Source organism: Crotalus tigris, unplaced genomic scaffold, assembly GCF_016545835.1.
Source record: "Crotalus tigris isolate CLP2741 ecotype Arizona unplaced genomic scaffold, ASM1654583v1 scf7180000023903.560294, whole genome shotgun sequence".
NCBI lineage: Eukaryota > Metazoa > Chordata > Lepidosauria > Squamata > Viperidae > Crotalus > Crotalus tigris.
In genome coordinates, this window is record NW_024100260.1 from 1 (window position 1) to 19,285 (window position 19,285).

Consider the following 19,285-nt stretch of genomic DNA (forward strand, 5'->3'; position numbering starts at 1 on the left):
CCAGTGGTTCTCAACGTTTGTGTGACGGCGACCCCCATCACACAAACGTGCCGTGCATGCGCAGCGCGCATGCGCGGTGGCGCCCCATGCGCTGTGCGGCGGCGCCCCCATGCGCGGTGCGCATGCACGGCGGCGCCCCCTGAGGGGGGAAAATGGCGGATCGCCTTCTTTGGTGACCCCCGTAAAATGGACGATCGACCCCAAATGGGGTCGCGACCCATAGGTTGAGAACCGCTGATCTAAACAGATCCTTTGTGTGTTATTCTTTGGTTTCTTTCTTGTCTTTCCCCTGTGCAGGCCAGGATTCTGGATAAACTTGGCATCTGCCATGAATTTTTCATATGGAGGCTCCTTGGGAATGGAATACATCCCAGGAAACCATCTGACTTGATTGTCAAGGAAATGCTTTTTGACAGAGTGCCGGTGATGGTCTGTTGTCCCAAAAGAGCAAGTCCAGAGAACAGACGAGGACTTGTCTGGATCCATGGAGGAGCAGGCTTGTTTGGAAGCCCCCGTAGGTTTTCCAAATAATTGTTTGATTGATATGAAAGAAGGACGGACAAATGTTTGGCTTAAGGCAGTGATGGCGAACCTATGGCACGCGTGCCAGAGGCGGCACTTAGCGCCCTCTCTGTGGCACACTTGCCGCCATCGTCAGCTTGCATAGGTCCATTAGGCCGCCGCTGGCACCCAGAGCGGCAACCCCACCCAGCACAAAGGAGGTGAAGCAGCTGGCTAGCAAGCTCAAGTAGAGGTGGTAGAGCACGCCCCCCTGCGTCGCTGGCCTGTGTGCGGGGGCTGATGGTATCAGGCAGCAGCCGCCCCTGTCTCGCCTTGCCCTGCAGCAATGGCACCCCCGCCCTACCCCTGCCTCACCCCTCAGGACGAACCTCCTGCCAACGCCCCATCCACCAGAGACCCCCTGGATCTCCCCCAATTCTGCCAGCCCCCACAGGCATCCCCCCACAAGCAACATCAAAATGGGCACACCCACCCCAGCCATGCCCACTCAATCTGCCATGACCACAGCAACCACACCCACCCAGTGGACTACGCCTACCCCCAATGCGGCCTTGGCACTTTGTGATGAATAAGTCGGTTTTGGATTGTGGTTTGGGCACTCGGTCTCTAAAGGGTTCGCCATCCCTGGCCTAAGGGGTACCTTGATTCTTCTGCAGCATGCCAAGGACCAAAGGGGAAAAATGCATGTGCTCAGATAAAAACATACAAGTTAGGGGTGGGAGAAATGGGACATTCTCATCTGAACATCAATTCAAACACTTCTTTGTGATATTTCAGGATCCCACGAAAGGCTGTGCCACTTCATTGCCCGGCAAAGTGACACTGTGATCGCATGCATCGGGTAAGTGAGCTCAAGCTGACTTGTGTCACAGAAGGCACAAAAGCCAACTGCCATACCCTCTCTCTCTCTCTAGACCAGAGGTTCTCAAAGGGGTCGCCTAAGACCATCGGAAAACACATAGTTCCGATGGTCATAGGAACCTAGACACCGCTCCTCTATCCATCTCCGCACAGCTTCGAACTGGGGACCGTTGCAGTGCCAGATTCGTTTCTGTCGAGCATTTCCTAAGGGAGGCTGCGCTGCTTCGCGGCCTTTTCTGTGGAGGAAGCTGAATTAAGCTCTGCCAGTGCTGTCACCCTCTTGGCTCTCTCTCTCTCGCTCTCTCTCTCGCTCTCTCTCCCCGTCTGGGCGCTTTTCCAACCAGGCTGGGCGAAGTCTAGTCCTAGACTTAGAACAGTTCATTTAGTGACTGTCCAAAGTTACAATATTTAAGAATACAGCCCCAAACCTCTTATGCAAACAGAATGCATCCTGTCAGTTGTAGGACAAATAACATGAGCAAGCATTTTATTTCCTCCCTGGATACAATTCCTGCAGCTGCAGAAAAAGCAGCAAAAATAGAAAAAAAGGAGAGGGAATGTGCATTTCATTAATGGAGAACAAAGCAACTGGGAGTAACTCAGACTTAAGAGGAAAATACTGAAATAGGCTCAAAATAAATAAAAATAAAAATAGTTGAGACTGAGCGAAGCAAACTGCCAGAAAGTGGATTTTACTACAGAAGCCAGACAGAGAAGTGATTCAGCAATGACTTCTGGACTAGCTAGTAAAAATCACCTAAATGCATGGTACAATTTATACTCTTTTTCCTATTTTAAGTTTTGATGAGATTTATAAGAAGTTTGTTCTTCTTAATTTCCTAGCTTGGTTTTTTTCCCTTTCAGCAGGATTGATTAATCCTATGACCCAGGGAAGGAAATAACTTGTTGATGAGGTTTTTGTGTATCTAGGTTAATCTTGTTGTAGGCGCTGGTGTGTCTGGGGTTAATCCTGTTATTGGTTTCTATGTGTATATAGGGCAGTGGTGGCGAACCTATGGCACGGGTGCCAGAGGCGGCACACAGAGCCCTCTCTGTGGGCATGCGTTCTATCGCCCGAGTCCTAGGCCTTCAGCTGGGTTTTATAAAACCTTTTCGCTTTAGGCCTCTGCTGCCATGTGCAAAAAAAAAAAAGGTTCAGTCAATTTCAGCTTCTTGCAGGAAAAAAAAAGATCTTGCAAAGTTGGAATTGCTTGATTGAACTTTTTAGTCCCACCCAGTCTTCCGTTACCACCGCAGCCACACCCAGCCAATGGGCCACACCCACCCGGCACTCCACGATGGATAAGTGGGTTTTGGGTTGCAGTTTGGGCACTCGGTCTCTAAAAGGTTCGCCATCACTGAGATAGGGCAAACCTGTCAGCTTTCTTTTGGTTTGTTCAAGGCTAGTGCTTATCACAGGTGGGGGAGGAAGAGAGAGGAGAGGAGAGGGGAGAGAGAAAGAGAGAGAGAGAGAGAGAGAGAGAGAGAGAGAGAGAGAGAGAGAGAGAGAGAGAGAGAGACTCTTCTCTGGTACTTTTGTTTTTTGGCTTGACTTTTCTAAGAGAGGGAAATGAATGTTTCTTTTGGAGCAGCCTTTCGTATTTGTAATAGTTGGTTTCTGGGCCTAGGCTTTCTACCTCTTTTCCTATTGTTCCTGCCTGTTTAATATTTCCCAAAGGTATTTCTTTTTCATGGGTATCTAGATGCTAACTTCTAATTATTGATTGAATCAATGATCCATCACAGCCATGGAGCAAGTTTCAGATTAACTCTGGAGTTCAGAGATCTCAAACCAGGAGTGGGGACCCTTGGCTCTTTGATGACTCGTGGACTTCAACTCCCAGAATTCCTGAGCCAGCCTGGCTCAGCTTGGAAACCTCTCCCTTTCCCCTCAGCATGGCTGCCTCAGGAATTCTGGGAGTTGAAGTCCACCAGTCATAAAAGAGCCCAGGTTGCCCTCCCCTGTCTTAAACGGTTGCTCCGCGGGGATTGCATCCCACGAGGGAAGCCGAGCGAGGGATTTCCTTTGGAAACAGGCCTTTGTAAGTCTAATCAGACAGGCTAAAGCTGACAGCTGCTCTTTGCTAAACTCTGCCCTGAGTCCTTCGGGATTGGGCGGCATATAAATATTAAAAATAAATAAATAAATAAATAAACTCCCCCCCCAAAAAAAGAGAAACCAGTGAAGGAGCCAAACTTTTTCCTTCAACCTTCTCCAGAGGAAAGAGGAACGCGACATCCGCCAGGCGTTTTTTCTCCAAAACTGCTGCGGAGTTTTGAAAAACTGCCAGGGCTGCTGCAACCCTACCCAGAACAAAGCGTCCCGTGCAGCCCAGCCTCATCCTGCACAGACACCGCGACACCCGGCCACTTACTTATCCAAGATGAAGTACAGATCGAAGCCCCGTAGCAGGCGGCGCCCCTCTCCTCTTGCTGCCTCCCTCGCCCATCCCAGGGGACCATCAGGGTGTTCAGAAAGGAGGGGAAAAGGCTGTCTGGAGGTGGGTTTTGGTTTTTTTTTTCACATTTCCCTTCTGCTCTGCTTTCTCTCTGGTCCGTTTTCAGGGCACCTCTGCCTTGCGCTTCCAGCGCAGTGCAGCCACTGTCAGCCAGGTGATTGACAATTTCTGGTTCCTGTTGCTTTGCTTTGCCCCAGATTTGAGGAACATGGAAGCCTCCTCCCTCCTCCTGGCCCCCTCCCCGCAAAGGAAAGAGCTGAAATCCAGGGCTGATCTTGGCGCTTCTGCTGAGCCCTGACAGCCCTGCAGCTCCAGCCGTCTCTCGTTCAGGCTTGTGCGGTGCTGCCGCCAGTTCAGCTCATTCCCCTCCCCCCACGACCACTTCTAGGATGGTCCCGTACCACCTGCCACAGGTGGTACGCGTTTCACCAGCTGAAAAGCCCTGTGCTGAAATACTGACAGCAATAAGGAACCAACAAGGATGCCGCGGGTTACTTCAGAGTAGTTTACAGAATTACAGCTAGTCTTTGACTTACAATCACAACTGAGCCCAAACTTTCTGTTGTTTTGTGAGACAGTTGTTAAGTGCCCCATTTTATGTCTTAACATAAAATGCCACAGTTGTTAACTGAATCCCACTGACTTTGCTTGTCAGAAGGTCACAAAATGGGATCACATGAGCCTGAGACACTGCAGCTGTCATAACTATCAGTTGCCAGGCGCCCTAATTTTGATCATGTGACCACAGGGATGCTGCAACGGTCATGTGAAAAACGGTCCTAAGTCACTTTTTTCAGTGATGTTGTAATTTTCAACAGTTATTAAATGAACTGTTGTAAGTCGAGGACTGCTTCTATTGGTTGTTGCATGCTGCCCAGTCTTTTTGGGGTGGGGCAGCTATAATATATTCATCTTCATAATAGGAATGCCAGTGCATTTGAAAGATTGTATTTTGACTGAATGTTGCTTCAGATACCCCTTGGCGCCAGAGCACCCCTATCCAGCTCAACAACTCAGCTGCTACACTGCCCTATCACATTTTCTGAAGAATGCGCAGGACTACGGGGTGGACCCGAAACGGATCGTGCTGGCTGGCGACAGCAGCGGAGGCACACTTGTTGCCAGCACTGCTCAGCAACTTCTGATGACAAAGGACCTGCCACAGCCCCGGGCCCACATACTAATCTATCCTTTCCTACAAGGCCTGGATTTAAATTTACCTTCTTACCAGCAAAACCAGTTTATTCCCCTCTTAGTCAAGAAAGAGGCTGTTCGTCTTGCCACAGTTTATCTGTCGGGAACTGATGCCGGGGTCAATGAAATTATGGCCAATGCTCATGTCCCGCAGGAACTCATGGCAAAGTATCAGAAATGGATCAGTGCGGAACATATTCCGGAGGAATTTAAAGGCCGGGGTTACGTGCCGTTTGTACCTGGTCCGTTTTCAGAAGATCTTTTCCAAAAATACAAAACAGTTTTCGACCCCATATTGTCCCCACTCCTGGCGGAAGATGCCGTCATCCAGCAGTTTCCAGAGACTTTCCTCTTAACCTGCGAATATGACATTTTCCGAGATGATGGCTTGCTCTATAAGAAGAGGCTGGAAGACAATGGTGTCCCTGTCACCTGGCTTCACCTCAAGGACGGATTCCATGGGATCACCTCGCTGATAGATATGGGGTCAATCCAGTTTCCAAGTACGAGGAAGAGTATGAATAGTGTAATCCAATTCCTAGAACGATTCTAGAAATCAAACAGCCTCGTTCCTCTTCCTTGTTCATCTAGCCCTTGCCTTACAGATCTGGATCTGAAGAGGTTATACCCTATAATTTCATTCATCTGTCCTGCTTAACTGACCTGAAGATGGTCCACCAACCCTTTGAAGAGACACATCCTTGCCCTCTCCAGCTCGTTCATAGCCCACCACTCAGGTAGCCTGGTGTCAGGCTGTGCAGGAAACGGTGGTTTTCCCTCTTACCCAAAAAAGAGAATTTCCCATATGACAGTCTAAGTGGCACCGAGGAACCATTGGGAGAGTGGCCAGACGTCTAACTTTTGCGCTCTCCTCCTCCCTAGAGTCAGGACAGTGGTCTTTGGAATATCAAACTTGTGGAGAATGTTGAACATGACAGCACAAGGAAACAACAGCCCATCACCAGCCATCAACACCCCAATGAACCAATAGGAAGGCATCACATAATTGCGACTTACAGAATGGCCCAAAGTGCATATAGGTAGTCCTCGACTAACGATAACAATTGAGCCCAAAATTTCTGTTGCTAAGTGAATTTGCCTCATTTTACTGGCTTTCTTGTCACAGTTGTTAAGTGAATCACTATAGTTGTTAAGTTAGTAACATGGTTGTTAAGTGAATCTGACTTCCCCATTGACAGAAGGCAGCAAAAAGTAATTACATGACCCCAGGACACTGCAACCATCATAACTATGAGTCAGTCGCCAAGTGTCGGAATTTTGATCATATGACTCTGGGGATACTGCAGCGGTCTTAAGTGTGAAAAACGGTTATAATCACTTTTTTCAGTGCCGCTGTAACTTTGAACAGTCACTAAACGAAGTGTTGCAAGTCAAGGACTACCTGTATTCCAGTAAAGAGAGGTTTCCTGAGGATGGGCTCCGGCACGGGTCTGAATGCTCAGAACAGTAAACCTCTGGTCCTGGTGACCGACCCAGATTGGATCTTGCAACGTTATCCTGGGAGATGTATATGTGCCTTCATTTGTCATTGAAAACCCAGTGCAGCTCTTTCAGGAACCATTATTCCCACAGGCAGACCAAAAAATGAACGAAAAAAGGGAATCAGCCCCCAAAAGCTCTGGAGGCCTATTGTGCTAGCCCCCCTCACCCGTTGGCATAGGTTCTGTTTCCTAACAGGACCTTGCCTTGAACCGTGCCTTCCTTTCCTCTGTCTCTGAAGAGGCATTTCTCTCCAACAAGACTAATGCAGTAAGATCTTAAGGGACCTCTCCTTGTTGACGCTTCCATCTCAACTCTTCCTGTATCCGCTTTCCTTGCTCCACCTTTGCTTTAGCTGCAGGTGGTCCCCGGTTGCTGAGCTTCTAGAATAGTGACAACTGACTTCATGTAAACCTTTTGAGCTTCAGTAAAGACTCAAGAAACAAATCCCAGTCTGTTTCATTTCTATTTCATTTCAGATTCATTTTTGCCCACTGCAAAGGGCAAGGAGAGAAAAGGGGAAGATGGCGCAGAGGTGTTGTAAAGGCATGGCTATGTTGACAGAATGGGGCGTGTTGGTCCGTGTCTGTGTGTGTGTTGGAAGGGCACGAACTAGCAAGTCCGTTCGGTGGGCCGAAGACTGCCAGCCCCTCATGAAACAGTGTGTGTGTGTGTGTGTGTGTGTGTGTGTGTGTCCCTCTCCTCAGCTCTTCTGCGATCAGGGACTGCAGGGAAAAATGTTAGGGAATTGGACAGCTGGTGTCCAAATGGAGGCAGAGATGCTGACACAAAACACATAGTTTTATATTAATAAACATATTAATAGTAAATAAGATAATCAGGCAAACAGCAGCATATCAGGTAAATCAACGTATTATGAGGTAAATTATAGAGGGCACTCAGAGGAAAAAAGGCGGGAAACAAAGAACCTCCCCCTTTTCACTCAAGGTAACCAATCAAAGCTTAGATTGCCTCATACAGTAGCCAGCCCTCTTCAACCAATCAGCTATAACTGTGTGTTCTGATTCATTGTCCAACCCTTCACTGCTCCTGCTATTAAATTAAATATCTTAAAAAAGAAGAGGAAAATGTGGAGAGGAAAGATGAACCAAGCCCCAGATTCGTCCTCAACCTGAATTAGGCAAAACAGCAACTGCCTCATCGGACAAGCCAGAATGGGTCTGTGAAAACCCAGGTAGTCCTCGACTTACAAATGCAATTGAGCCCAAAATTTCTGTTGCTCAGTTAGACAGTTGTTAAGTGAATTTTGCCCCATTTTACAACCTCTCTTGCTGTGTTTGTTAAATGAATCACTGCAGTTGTTAAGTTAGTAACACCGTTGTGAATCTAGTTTCCTCATTGACTTTGCTTGTCAGAAGTTCACAAGAGGTACTCACATGATTCCGGCACACTGCAACTGTCATAAATATGAACCATCCAAAGAAATATCTTGTCTAGTTTAATGAAGAGAAGGACTAGGTGTCACATGATAGCAGTGTTCCAATATTTCAGGGGTTTCCAGAGAGAAGAGGAAGTCAGTCTATTCTCCAAAGCACCAGAAGGCTGGACAAGAAACCATGGATGGACACTAATCAAGGAGAGAAGCAACCTGGAACTAAGGAGAAACTTCCTGACAGTTAGAACAATTAATCAGTGGAACAACCTGCCTCCAGAAGCTGTGAATGCTCCAACACGGGAAGTTTTTAAGAAGAGACTGGACAGCCATTTATCTGAAATGGTATAAGGCAAAGGTCCCCAATCTTTTGGGCACCAGGGACTGGTTCCATGGAGAGAGGTTTTTCCATGGACTGGAGGGTGTGTGGTTTTGTGTGCTGCCTGCATCCCATGGATGGGCCGGTGCTTGTTTGTGTGGCCCAGTTGCTGGCATGCTGCAGCCTGGTACCGGTCCACAGACCGGGGGTTGGGGACCCCATATATAGGTTTGCTGCCTGAGCAGAGAGTTGGACTAGAAGACCTCCAAGGTCCCTTCCAACATTATCATTATCATCAGCAGCATCCAAATTTTGATCACATGACTGCGGGGATGACGGTATAACTTCAAACAGTCACTGAATGAACTGTTGTAGCTTGAGGACTACCTGCACTTGACTTTGCAGAAGAGTTTCCTTTAAGCCAAGCAGCCTTTCTCTCCTGGAATTCCCTAAAGTTGTTTTTAAGAGGGACAACAGGATGGCACCAGGAGGAGGAGACTTTGCCCCATGGTGGGGGGAAAGGGCCACTCCCAAAGGTTTCATGTAGAGCAAGGGTGTCAAACTCAATTTCATTGAGGGCCTCATCAGCATTATGGTTGCCCTCAAAGGGCCAGTTGCTGACTCCTTCTCTCCCTCAGGCTTCCTCCACAGAAGCCTCACTTATGCCAGCCCCTTCTCTCCTTCAGGCTTGTCCCACCGACATCTCTCCTCCCTATTGCCTTCTCTGCTCTCTCACTCCTCCTTTCTACCCAAGCCCCTCCTTTTTATATTCTCCTCTCCCCCATGCGTTCACTCACTGCCTGGCTGGCTTTTTCACACAGCACTCATTGACTGGATCTGCATGTGCTGATTCTGGGGTTCCTGCCAAGCCACGGCAGCCTCACAGCTCCAGCTGACTCTTCCCCTGAAGACTGCGTGCAGCTGCCAGCCACCCCGAGGCAGTTGGAAGCCCCAATCAGCTGGAGCCACACGGGCCGATCCCAGGGCTTCAGCAGAGCCCCAGCAACACTGCAGCTCCAGCTGATTCTCCCCGGGCCTCTCTGGTGCTGCTGCAGCTTCAGCTCACCCCCCTCCCACTACATACTCTATTCAGACTGTGAGTTAAAAACGCCTTCTTTAAATCAAGTCAGATAGATAACTCAGTAGAAATGGTTTCATAACAAAAAGAAATATATTTTGATCAGAAAGATTACAAAGATTACTTGCATTCATGCTGTGTTGTTACTTCTGGAAATTACATCTTTTGTCCATTCCTACAGGTAAAAGGATGATGCTCTCTTCCATACCATCTTTATAACGGCGCAGGCTCATTGGGTGACATCTGATAGCCCATGCTTCTTTCAGACAAAGACATTCCAATCTGGCTTGTGTCCAGGAAGTCTCCCAATGCCCTTTAGAAACTCCTTCCACTGACATACTGATACATGCTCTCTAGTCAGGGTTACATAGAGCTATACGAGGTTACATAGAGCTATATGGTTCAGAATACTCCCGGCTTGGAAATTTATATTTCCACTACTAACTAACTGAAATAGCAAAAAACATAGCATATTTTAGTTTATGAGTAAATTTTAGAGTATTATTACTATTAATAGTTTATTATAGTAGAATTTTTATTAGTTTTATTATTATCTTTAGTATTAGTATAGTTTAATAATTTGGATATTGTATTGTTTAATAATTAGGATATCGACTTGTTTATATTATTATGTTTATTTTTAATTTGTTTATACCTATGTTAAAGGGGAGTTAAAGCGCATTATGGACTTGGTTATTTATATAGTTCACAACAAAGTCCAGTTGCCTCTTGAAAAAGCACCTTTGGGACAACCATGACCTGGATGACTGAAAACCTCCATGGACATCCATTATCCAGAACATTTTTTCCTCATTATTGTTATTTAATGGGGAACCCCAAATATTCCCAGAGAGTCTACTTCTAAATAGTTTGGTGTGAGCTCTAACCATCTCCCAATCTTTATTCCAACAGGATCTGAATGGAAAAGTGAATCAGAGGGGAAACTATGTGTGAATTTCTCTGAAGAAATTGAGCAGGAACTCTTTGAAGAGAAAGTCTGGAACCGAATTCAACCCTCACACCAAGAAGGAAGCCAACAAGAAGAATGGATCGATAAACCCCTTCCTCGTTCCATTGGAGAGTTCCATCAAATCTCACTGCAGCAAAAAAAAAAAAGGAAGGAGAGGAAAGAAATGGATGTCTCAGTGATCACTGGGAAATATCTGCCGAGATTGAATCCCAGAAAGGTATTTTGGGGAAGAACTCCAGAGACAGGGAAATGCTTTCTGAAGGAGAGAGTTCATATACATTTCTGGAAAACCGAGAGAAGTTTCTAGTTTCTTTAATTCCTCCATCGTATCAGGCTGTCCATGCTGATGGACAACATCAACCCTCCGATTTCAGCAAAAGCTTTCATGGTCCATCCAACCTGCTGACACCGCCAAGAATCCCTAAAGTGGAGAAGTTGTATAAATGCTTGGAATGCGGGAAGTCCTTCAGTCGCAGCGCCCATCTGACGTCCCACGAGATCATCCACACTGGAGAAAAGCCATATACATGTTTAGAGTGTGGGAAGAGCTTCGTTCAGAGCGCCCACCTTGCCTGCCATCAAATTATCCACATGGGGAGAAGCCGTACCAGTGCTTGGAGTGCGGGAAAAGTTTCAACAAGAGCACCAACTTTGTGAGGCATCAGAAGATCCACAAAGGAGAGAAGCCGCATCAGTGCGCCGATTGCAACAAGACTTTTTCCGACAAACCGAGTCTCATTCAGCACCAAAGGGTTCACACGGGGGAGAGGCCCTACAAATGCTACGAGTGCGGGAAGAGCTTCAGTCACAGGGGCTGCCTCAATGCGCATCAGCGAATGCACATGGAGGAGAAGCCGTACGGCTGCACGGACTGTGGGAAGAGCTTTCGGGTTCAGTCCAGCCTTATTAGACATAAGAGAACCCACACTGGGGAGAAGCCCTACACCTGCTCCGAGTGTGGGAAAAGCTTCACCCAGAGCACAAACCTGACTTTGCATCAAAGGGTGCACACTGACGGGAAGCTTCCAGAAGAGTCTCCCCAAATGCTTAACACGGGGATGGCCGTGTTAGTCTTTCCACCAAATCCTGCAAATGGTTTAGTGGCGCTTGAAAGCTAACATTTAGTGGTACTTGGCTCAATAGTACTAACTGTGAGAGGGATTGTCCTAGTTGACAATCATTTAAATATGAGCAAGCAGTGTGCTGCAGCCGCCAACAAAGCCAACACAATTCTAGGCTGCCTTAATAGAGGGATAGAATCAAGATCATGTGAAGTGTTAATAAGGGTTTACAATGCCTTGGTAAGACGACACTTGGAATACTGCATCCAGTTTTGGTTGCCATGGTACAAAAAAGATTTTGAGATTCTAGAAAGAGTGCAGAGAAGAGCAACAAAGATGATTAGGGGACTGGAGGTTAAAACATATGAAGAACAGTTGCAGGAATTAGGTATGTCTAGTTTAATGAAAATAAGGACTAGGGGTGACATGATAGCAGTGTGTCAATATTCAGCTCGAGAATCCAAATAAAACTCCAAGTTCATTCTGTTTCCAAAAATCTTATTGTTTATTAAGTTGATTGATTTTGCTGAAACAAAACTAACTCTGAGGTTCTAACACCAATTCATAGCCTTAAGCAATAGTTTTCCCAGCCAAACCCCCAATGTCTTACGTAGTCCATATAAACAAGTTCTGTTTGTTATGGGAACTGTCTGCTTCAAATCCACACCTGTTCTTGTGTCCTTGAAAAGGTTTCAGGTTCTCAAAGTCTTCAGCGGAATTGTACAAATTTCATGTTTCCATCTAATCTACTGGAAAGTAAGACCCCCCCCCCTCTTACTCTAAAGGCAAGTTGAAAGGCAGAGGAACATAGCTGCCAAAGTTTCATCCTTGAGACAGTGTTCCATTATTTGAGGGGCTGCCACAAAGAAGAGGGGGTAAATCTATTTTCCAAAGCACCAGAAGGCAGGACAAGAAGCAACGGATAGAAACTAAAAAGCAGAGAAGCAACCTAGAACTAAGGAGAAATTTCCTGACAGTCAGAACAAATTAATCAATGGAATAGCTTGCTTCCAGAAGTTTAGTGGGGGTGCTCCATCACTGGAGGTTTTCAAGAAGAGATTGGACAACCATTTGTCGGGAATGGTATAGCGCCCCTTGTTTCTATAGAGGGTTGGACTAGAAGACCTCCAAGGTCTCTTCCAACTCTGTTATTGTCTTCTGTAAATCCATGTGGCCAGCTTGCACTCCTGCAGGCAATGCTTTCACTGACTTTGCTGGGGCCTTGTCACCACTGTTGTGACTGCTCTTCTCTTCCTGCTGATTTGAAGAATGCCGAGATTGGACTCTCCAGTTCTCTCCCACAGGCCATCTTGCAACAGGTGTGGCAACCAGAGAAGACACAAGGGAATGCCAGAGTAGCTTCCAAAGGGGGGGGCAAGGAAACCATGATCCTCCCCAGGGCACAGCTCAGCCCCCTCCCCAAGGGCCACCATCAGCATTCCCAGCTCTTTTTTTTCTTCCCTTCCTTTTTCCCCAATCACCTTTCCACTTTATGAATTTCTATTTGCGTATATAGGTATTCCCCGACTTACAGCAGTTTGCTTAGTGACCGTTCAAAGTTACAACAGCACTGAAAAAAGTAACTTACGTCCGATTTACACCCCCTGTCATGGTTCCGACAGATGAAACTCTTCAAAGGAACTTTGAGGCATTGTTTACCTTAAAGGATCTTTTATTCGAGTAGCATAATACCGGCACTTACATAATCGAAGCCAAAAACTGAATTCCCCCCCCCCCCCGGCACATAGTATCAAAGCACAATTCCCTCCCTCCTCCAATTAACAGTCATAAATCACATTCCCCAATTAGCTTGAAGTGTGGGGTTCTTCTCCAGCTCTCCAGCCCGCCAATTCTTTATCAGCTCTGGCTCAATAACCTTGATTTTCATGCTACGTTTTAGTGTTGTTATGTCTAGCTGGACTCTGGAATCTGAAACAAAAAAAGCATCATTGGTAAAACTTTCTGTCAGACCCAGCGCACCACCCACCCTCCAGTAGCCCCGTTACCGGCTCACACAATGGCAACATTGGAGAGGCCCCAACAGCTGATCCGGCGGGTCCGCGTTTTGCGCCGCCATTGCAACCACCGAGATGGGCAACCGGGATTCCTAGAGCGGCAGCTCCGTGTTTTGCACTGCTATTGCAACCACCGAGATGGGAAACCACGATTCCTAGAGCGGCAGCTGATGAGCCCACGTGACCAGCTAGGATGGCTAGTAATTGATATACTTAGATGGCTAGTAACAACAGCACGGACGAAACGCGGCGAACGGAGGGGAGGCTGCTTCGTACTTATGTTTATTGGACTTCCAAGTGTCGCTGGGTCTGTCATTAGTGGACGTTGGAGCAGAGGACTGGACGGTAGAGCAGAGTGTTGCCGGCTTTGTTCATTTCACTTCTATGTGTGGGGCGTGGACTGGGGCAGGAGAGCGCAGCATTGTTAATTAGGTTATTGGTGGGGTGTGGGTTATCAACTGGGGTTGGGCTAGGCGAGGGTGGAGTATGGTCATGGGTGGTAATTGGGGTGTGTGCTCTGGGCGTGGTAGGTGGCTGTATTTAAGGCACTGGAAGGAGGTTACTTCCAGTGCTAACTTAATGTCAACACAGTGCATTAAACTTGTTGATTGTTCAACGTTCCTGTTTCTTGGCTTTTGTGAAGCACTACCAGGACGTTCTTGCAGTAAGTTAGATGGGCCTTATCCACCTGGCGCCATTTACTGGAGTGGGCACAACATCTCTTTGAAGTGTGGACAGACCACCAGAATCTAGCAGTTCTACAAACGCCTGGGCGGTTGTCTCCTAAACACGTGCGTTGGGTGCAATATTTCCAACGTTTCCGATTCCAACTTAAAGTCATTCCAGGGGGGAGAAATTTCCTAGCGGATGCCCTCTCTCGCCTACCGCAATATGATAGTACGAGGGAGGAGGTGGTCCAGGCCATTATGCCCCCTTATAGCGTCGGAGATCTGCATGTAGATTCCTGCGCGAAAACGACATCGTTTGAGGATGAGGTGAGAACAGCTTTATTACAAGATCCTTGGTTGTTGAATAATCCCGGGTTACTTACAAACCGGAATGGTTTAGCATGGTATGGCAATAGACTATATATTCCCCAGGGATTACGAGATCGCGTGTATCACCGTTGTCATGATGCTAAATTAGCCGGCCATTTCGGTTTCCTGAAGACGTTACACCTAGCCAGACGTCAATTTTGGTGGCCTGGAATGAGAAGAGACATTGAAACTTATGTGAAGGGCTGTCACATCTGTGCACAATCAAAGGTAGTACCCAAAAAACCAGTGGGACTGTTACAACCAGTATCTGATCCAAATCAGCCATGGCAGGACATTGGAATGGATTTTATAGTTGACTTACCGGAGGTACAGGGTTACACCATTATATGGACAGTGGTTGACTTGTTTTCAAAACAAGCCCATTTCATACGCTGTAAGGGATTGCCGTTGGCAAGAGGACTGGCCAGAATGTTTTGAACACATACTTATCGTTTGCATGGGGCACCTCGTCAAATTATTTCGGACCGTGGCGTACAATTTACGGCTCAATTCTGGCGTCAGTTCCTTCGATTCATTGGTACTGCTCAAGGTCTCAGCTCTGCGTATCATCCCAGTACCAACGGGGCAGTGGAGTGGGCCAATGCTGCTGTCGAGCGATATCTGAGGAGCTACGTATCCTATCAACAGTCGAATTGGGTGGAATTGGTGCCATTAGCGGACGTCGCATATAATAACGCAGTACATAAGAGCACCGGCCTCACACCATTTCAGGTGGTGTATGGACGCGACTTTGTCCCGATGCCAGAGTGTGGGTCCCAGGAATCCCAGCCTCGTCACCCCAATGAATGGTTTAACCACGTAGGTGAGGTATGGGGTACAGTGAAAAAGGCCCTGATAAAAGCAGAACAAGCAACTAAACACCAGGCGGATAAAACTCGTAGCTTACAGGTTCAGTTTTGGGTGGGGGATCTAGTGTATTTATCGACTAAATATATAAAGTTGCAGGTGCCGTGCAAAAAACTAGCACCAAAGTACATCGGACCCTTCCGCATAGTCCAGATTATTAATCCGGTGACGGTGAAGCTTCATTTACCGAGTTTGCATGATAAGGTGCATCCAGTCTTTCACGTAAGCTTGTTGAAACCTGTAAGGGAGAAACCCCAAGAACAAACCCCAGGGCCCATCACCCGAGGTCGGTATGAAGTACAAGATATCCTGGATTCGCAGGTGAAGGGGGGTAAACTTTATTATCTAATCTTATGGAAGGGATATCCCCTGTCCGATGCCTCCTGGGTGTGGAAGGGGGATGTCTTTGCTCCCGACCTGATTCGTAGATACCATAGGAAATTTCCACGCAAACCTGGGGAGGGGCCGAATAACTCTTCATGTGCATGACAAAAGGCCTTACTCATCTTAGTATGCTTTCTTCCAGGGGGACATGTGGTGAGGGGGGCCGAATATCAGACCCAGCGCACCACCCACCCTCCAGTGGCCCCGTTACCGGCTCACACAATGGCAACATTGGAGAGGCCCCAACAGCTGATCCGGCGGGTCCGCGTTTCGCGCCGCCATTGCAACCACCGAGATGGGCAACCGGGATTCCTAGAGCAGCAGCTCCGTGTTTCGCACTGCTATTGCAACCACCGAGATGGGAAACCGGGATTCCTAGAGCGGCAGCTGATGAGCCCATGTGACCAGCTAGGATGGCTAGTAATTGATATACTTAGATGGCTAGTAACAACAGCACGGACGAAACGTGGCGAACGGAGGGGAGGCTGCATCGTACTTATGTTTATTGGACTTCCAAGTGTCGCTGGGTCTGTCATTAGTGGACGTTGGAGCAGAGGACTGGACGGTAAAGCAGAGTGTTTCCGGCTTTGTTCATTTCACTTCTATGTGTGGGGCGTGGACTGGGGCAGGAGAGCGCAGCATTGTTAATTAGGTTATTGGTGGGGTGTGGGTTATCAACTGGGGTTGGGCTAGGCGAGGGTGGAGTATGGTCACGGGTGGTAATTGGGGGGTGCGCTCTGGGCGTGGTAGGTGGCTGTATTTAAGGCACTGGAAGCAGGTTCACTGGAAGTTAGCTTCCAGTGCTAACTTTATGTCAACACAGTGCATTAAACTTGTTGACTGTTCAACATTCCTGTTTCTTGGCTTTTGTGAAGCACTACCAGGACGTTCTTACACTTTCATCTTAATTACAGAGATTCTACCTGTTGTGTCCTGAGCCTGCTGAAGCATTCAGCAGGCTCAGCAATGTTGCAAATGGTCCCGGGCAGACCAAAAGCTGCCTGGGACCAGACTGGCTGTCGCCAGCCTTGCACGCATGCGCAAGGCGCGAAAACAGCCAGCTTCCTATTGGCTGACACTGTCTGGGTTCAGGACTCTATAAATGGCCTGCGTGCCATTTTGCTGTTGCTGGTTGTAAGAAGAGATCAATAAAGAAGCTTGTTTGTTCACCATGTGTCTTTGCTTAATACCTCAACCTTGCAAACATAAAACTACCCGATACTGATTGTTGCAATTTCCCCATCTACAAATGTCCCATTATTAAGGAAGGGCAAAGAACTGCATTTCAGGGCTCTGGATTGGAAGGGACCTTGGAGATCTTCTAGTCCAACCTCCTGCTCAGGCAGGAAACCCTCTATTGGGGTCCCCAGTCCCTGGATTGTGGCCTACTATTGGGCTGTGGCCTATTCGCAACCGAGCTACGTGAGCGGCCAGCCATTGTGTGTGTGCAACTTGCACAAGTGGGCTTGCATGCATGGGCATATACAGGTCAACTTACAATCAAGCTGTGTGTGCCAGCTCGCTACTTGTACAAGTCAAGCTGCATGCATGTAGCCCTGTTTTCCCCTCCCCCCAAGCTGCCCTATACCATTTCAGACAAATAATTGTCCAATCGGGAGGCAGATTGTTCCACTGGTTAATTGTTCTAATTGTCAAGAACTTTCTCCTTAGCTGTAGGTTGCTTCTCTCCTTGGTTAGTTTCCATCCGTTGCTTCTTGTCCTGCCCTCAGGCACTTTGGAGAATAGTTTGGCTCCCTCTTATTTGTGGCAGCCCCTGAGATATTGGAACACTGCTATGACGGCGATTTTAGACAATTTTAGTTGAACTGATCTGCCTCTGACCATCAGAAGCAAAAATACCAAATTACAACTGAAATGGCAAAATCCACTCGGCATGAAACCTTGTTGAGGCTGTTGTCATCTCAAAATTTCTGTTGTTTTGTGAGACAGTTAAGTGCCCCATGTTAAGTGAAATACTGCAATTGTTATGTTAGTAATGCAGTTGTTAACTGAATCCCACTGACTTTGCTTGTCAGAAGGTCACAAAAAGGGATCACATGAGCCTGAGACACTGCAGCTGTCATAAATATCAGTTCCCAGGTGCCCTAATTTTGATCATGTGACCACAGGGATGCTGCAACGGTCATGTGAAAAACGGTCCTAAGTCACTTTTTTCAGTGATGTTGTAATTTTCAACAGTTATTAAATGAACTTTTGTAAGTCGAGGACTGCTTCTATTGGTTGTTGCATGCTGCCCAGTCTTTTTGGGGTGGGGCAGCTATAATATATTCATCTTCATAATAGGAATGCCAGTGCATTTGAAAGATTGTATTTTGACTGACTGTTGCTTCAGATACCCCTTGGCGCCAGAGCACCCCTATCCAGCTCAACAACTCAGCTGCTACACTGCCGTATCACATTTTCTGAAGAATGCGCAGGACTACGGGGTGGACCCGAAACGGATCGTGCTGGCTGGCGACAGCAGCGGAGGCACACTTGTTGCCAGCACTGCTCAGCAACTTCTGATGACAAAGGACCTGCCACAGCCCCGGACCCACATACTAATCTATCCTTTCCTACAAGGCCTGGATTTAAATTTACCTTCTTACCAGCAAAACCAGTCTATTCCTCTCTTAGTCAAGAAAGAGGCTGTTTATATGGACTACGTAAGACATTGGGGGTTTGGCTGGGAAAACTATTGCTTAAGGCTATGAATTGGTGTTAGAACCTCAGAGTTAGTTTTGTTTCAGCAAAATCAATCAACTTAATAAACAGTAAGATTTTTGGAAACAGAATGAAGCTGGAGTTTTATTTGGATTCTCGAGCTGAATATTGACACACTGCTATCATGTCACCCCTAGTCCTTATTTTCATTAAACTAGACATACCTAATTCCTGCAACTGTTCTTCATATGTTTTAACCTCCAGTCCCCTAATCATCTTTGTTGCTCTTCTCTGCACTCTTTCTAGAATCTCAAAATCTTTTTTGTACCATGGCAACCAAAACTGGATGCAGTATTCCAAGTGTGGTCTTACCAAGGCATTGGTAATGGGCAACCGGGATTCCTAGAGCGGCAGCTGATGAGCCCATGTGACCAGCTAGGATGGCTAGTAATTGATATACTTAGATGACTAGTAACAACAGCACGGACGAAACGTGGTGAACGGAAGGGAGGCTGCTTCGTACTTATGTTTATTGGACTTCCAAGTGTCGCTGGGTCTGTCATTAGTGGACGTTGGAGCAGAGGACTGGACGGTAGAGCAGAGTGTTGCCGGCTTTGTTCATTTCACTTCTATGTGTGGGGCGTGGACTGGGGCAGGAGAGCGCAGCATTGTTAATTAGGTTATTGGTGGGGTGTGGGTTATCAACTGGGGTTGAGCGAGGCGAGGGTGGAGTATGGTCGTGGGTGGTAATTAGGGTGTGTGCTCTGGGCGTGGTAGGTGGCTGTATTTAAGGCACTGGAAGGAGGTTACTTCCAGTGCTAACTTTATGTCAACACAGTGCATTAAACTTGTTGATTGTTCAACGTTCCTGTTTCTTGGCTTTTGTGAAGCACTACCAGGACGTTCTTACACTTTCATCTTAATTACAGAGATTCTACCTGTTGTGTCCTGAGCCTGCTGA

General features: G+C 47.2%; 1 protein-coding gene and 1 pseudogene across 1 annotated transcript; both read left to right on the top strand.

Moving 5' to 3' along the window:
- Positions 1–297: 297 nt before the first annotated feature.
- Positions 298–5,894, top strand: LOC120298494 (arylacetamide deacetylase-like 4; the record flags this gene model as incomplete). The annotated part of the gene is made up of 3 exons (XM_039322293.1): positions 298–514; positions 1,300–1,363; positions 4,815–5,894. Coding segments are annotated over 3 exons (1,056 nt in total), but the record flags the coding sequence as incomplete, so codon positions are not given.
- Positions 5,895–10,506: 4,612 nt separating this feature from the next.
- On the top strand, positions 10,507–11,501 carry LOC120298495 (annotated as a pseudogene).
- The last annotated feature ends 7,784 nt before the right edge of the window (positions 11,502–19,285 follow it).